This window comes from Micromesistius poutassou (genome assembly GCF_964030765.1).
Source record: "Micromesistius poutassou genome assembly, chromosome: 9".
NCBI classification, from domain to species: Eukaryota; Metazoa; Chordata; class Actinopteri; order Gadiformes; family Gadidae; genus Micromesistius; species Micromesistius poutassou.
The window spans coordinates 17162981-17165480 of record NC_140279.1 but is presented as its reverse complement, the minus strand read 5'-3'; the positions used below and the strand labels follow the sequence as shown (position 1 = coordinate 17165480).

Genomic DNA, 2500 nt, shown 5'->3' with positions numbered 1-2500 from the left:
TGTGTGTGTGTGTGTGTGTGTGTGTGTGTGTGTGTGTGTGTGTGTGTGTGTGTGGGCATGCGTGTGTGTGTGTGTGTGTGTGTGTGTGGGCATGCGTGTGTGTGTGTGTGTAGGCATGCATGTGTGTGTGCGTGTGTGTGTGCGTGTGTATGTGCGTGTGTATGTGCGTGTGTGGGTGTGTGTGTGTGTGTGTGTGCGCGTGTGTGTGTGTGTGTGTGTGTGTGCGTGTATGTGTGTGTGTGTGTGTGTGTGTGTGATCATCTGTATTCTGCTTGGAGAGATATAAGAAAATGGGAAGCAGCGAGCAGGAGAGTGATGATTGGCTATGGAGGAGTGATGGGCGGGGTCACACCGTCCATCAGAGACCAGCGTGGCTACGCAGGAAGAATGTAAACAATGAAGATCAATAATAAAGCTCAATCCCTAAAGAACAGACGTACAAAATTAACAGAATGCCTGTTAGTGGCAAATGGCAAATGAAATAACATCAATTAAAGGAAATCAACTACCGGGTCCTTGATTGGTAGTTTACTTGTAGCTTGTACTGTTTCTGATTGGCTCAAATCAGAGCTATCAGTGGTCCCTACATTTACATTCAGGGCATTTAGCAGACGCTTTTATCCAAAGCCACTTACAATAAGTACATTTGTCATAAGAAGTGAAACAATACATCGCCGTCGGTACAGTAAAGACGTTCATAGAACCAAGTGCCAAGCACTAACAATCGCCAGGCTGACCCCATTCCCCGTACACAGCAGTGATAGCTAGCTACTGCAGATGCCATTAAGTGCGTTCATTAAGTGCCAGGACGTACAACGAGACCATAGTGGGCGGGCGGGCGGGGGGGTGGGGGGGGACTGAATGGCTCTGCAGTGTCTAGGTGAACTAGGTGAGTCTTTTGCAGAGGCTGGTGAGCGACTCTGCGGTCCTGACACCGGCAGGGCGCTCTACAGTCTCCAGAGTGTTGACAGTGACCTGAGTGACGCGGAGTGGTGGAGCTCTGTTTAGCATCCCTCTGTTAGCCGCGGCGCTAACAGATGTGTGTGTGTGTGTGTGTGTGTGTGCTTCTGGCCCCCGGCAGGCGAGCACCTGCGGATGTGTCCCCGGGGCCCCACCTGCTGCACGGGCCCCATGGAGGAGGGCCTGGCCCGGCTGGGCGCCCAGGAGACCCAGGACCTGATCCGGGAGGCGGGCCGCTCCCTGCAGGCCGCCCTCAACGCCCTGTACCGGAGCTTTGACTGTAAGTACCAGGGGGAGGGTGTGTGTGTGTGTGTGTGTGTGTTTGTGTGTGTTTGTGGTTGTGTGTGTGTGTGTGTGTTTGTGGTTGTGTGTGTGTGTGTGTGTGTGTGTGTGTGTATGTGTTTTTGTGTGTATTTGCTTTGCTTGGCATTTCGAACAATTTACAAGAACTGTGTGTGTGTTTGCACGTGTGTGAGTGTGTGTGTGTGTGTGTGTGTGTGTGTATGCATGAATAAATGTGTGTATGTATTAAATGCATCAAGGAGACCCCTGACTGGGGGTCATAATGAGAACGGAGTCAGCCAGGCACAATGTAATGCAATAAGTGTGCAACCACACACACACACACACACACACACACACACACACACACACACACACACACACACACACACACGGCTCATGGCTGTCCCCTGGGGCTGCAGTTAGTTTCACTAATGAGCAGTTAACCTGCCTGGAGAACCAACACACATCACATAGAGAAGGACAGAGAGAGAGAGAGAGAGAGAGAGAGAGAGAGAGAGAGAGAGAGAGAGAGAGAGAGAGAGGGAGAGAGAGAGAGAGAGAGAGAGAGAGAGAGAGGTAGAACGACAAGGGGAGAGAGAGAGGTAGAGGGGCAGAGAGAGAGAGAGAGAGAGAGAGAGAGAGAGAGAGAGAGAGTAGAACGACAGGGGGAGAGAGAGAGGTAGAGGGGCAGAGAGAGAGAGAGAGAGAGAGAAAGGTAGAACGACAGGGGAGAGAGAGAGGTAGAGGGGCAGAGAGAGAGAGAGAGACAGAGGTAGAGGGGCAGAGAGAGAGAGGAGAGAGAGACACAAGTAAAATCTAAAATAAATAAGAAAGGAAGGAGAGGGATGGGTAAAGGTCAAAGCCGGAGGAAAGAGAGAGAAAGAGATAGAGAGAGAGAAAGAGGACAACATTAAACATTGGTCATTGGATTACGCAGTAAAAGGAGCAGCCAGAGGAAACGCACAAGAGGAGAAAGTCAAAGGAGGAAGGAAGGAGGAGAGGGAGAAGGAGCAGAGGGAGGAGGAGGAGGAGAGCTTTATTATTCTGCAGACAGCAGGTGGTCCCGGTGGTGGTGGCAGCAGTGTGACGCACCCATCTGCTGGTGGTTAGAGGGGGGGGGGGGGGGGCTCAGTGCAAAGGGGCCACTCTCCCTCTCTCTCTCCCTTTTCTCTCTCTCTCTCTTTCTCCCTTTTCTCTCTCTCTCTCTCTCTCTTTCTCCCTTTTTCTCTCTCTCTTTCTCCCTCTCTCTCTCCCT

The 2500-nt window shown here is 51.5% G+C and overlaps 1 protein-coding gene across 1 annotated transcript in view; it reads left to right on the top strand.

The window, feature by feature from the left end:
* gpc1a (glypican 1a) overlaps positions 1–2500 on the top strand; it is a gene marked incomplete at both ends in the record, with an annotated part of 27098 nt that overhangs the window by 17218 nt on the left and 7380 nt on the right. The window contains 1 exon segment of the mRNA XM_084472948.1: positions 1082–1257. Coding sequence (XP_084329074.1) covers positions 1082–1257 — 176 coding nt within the window.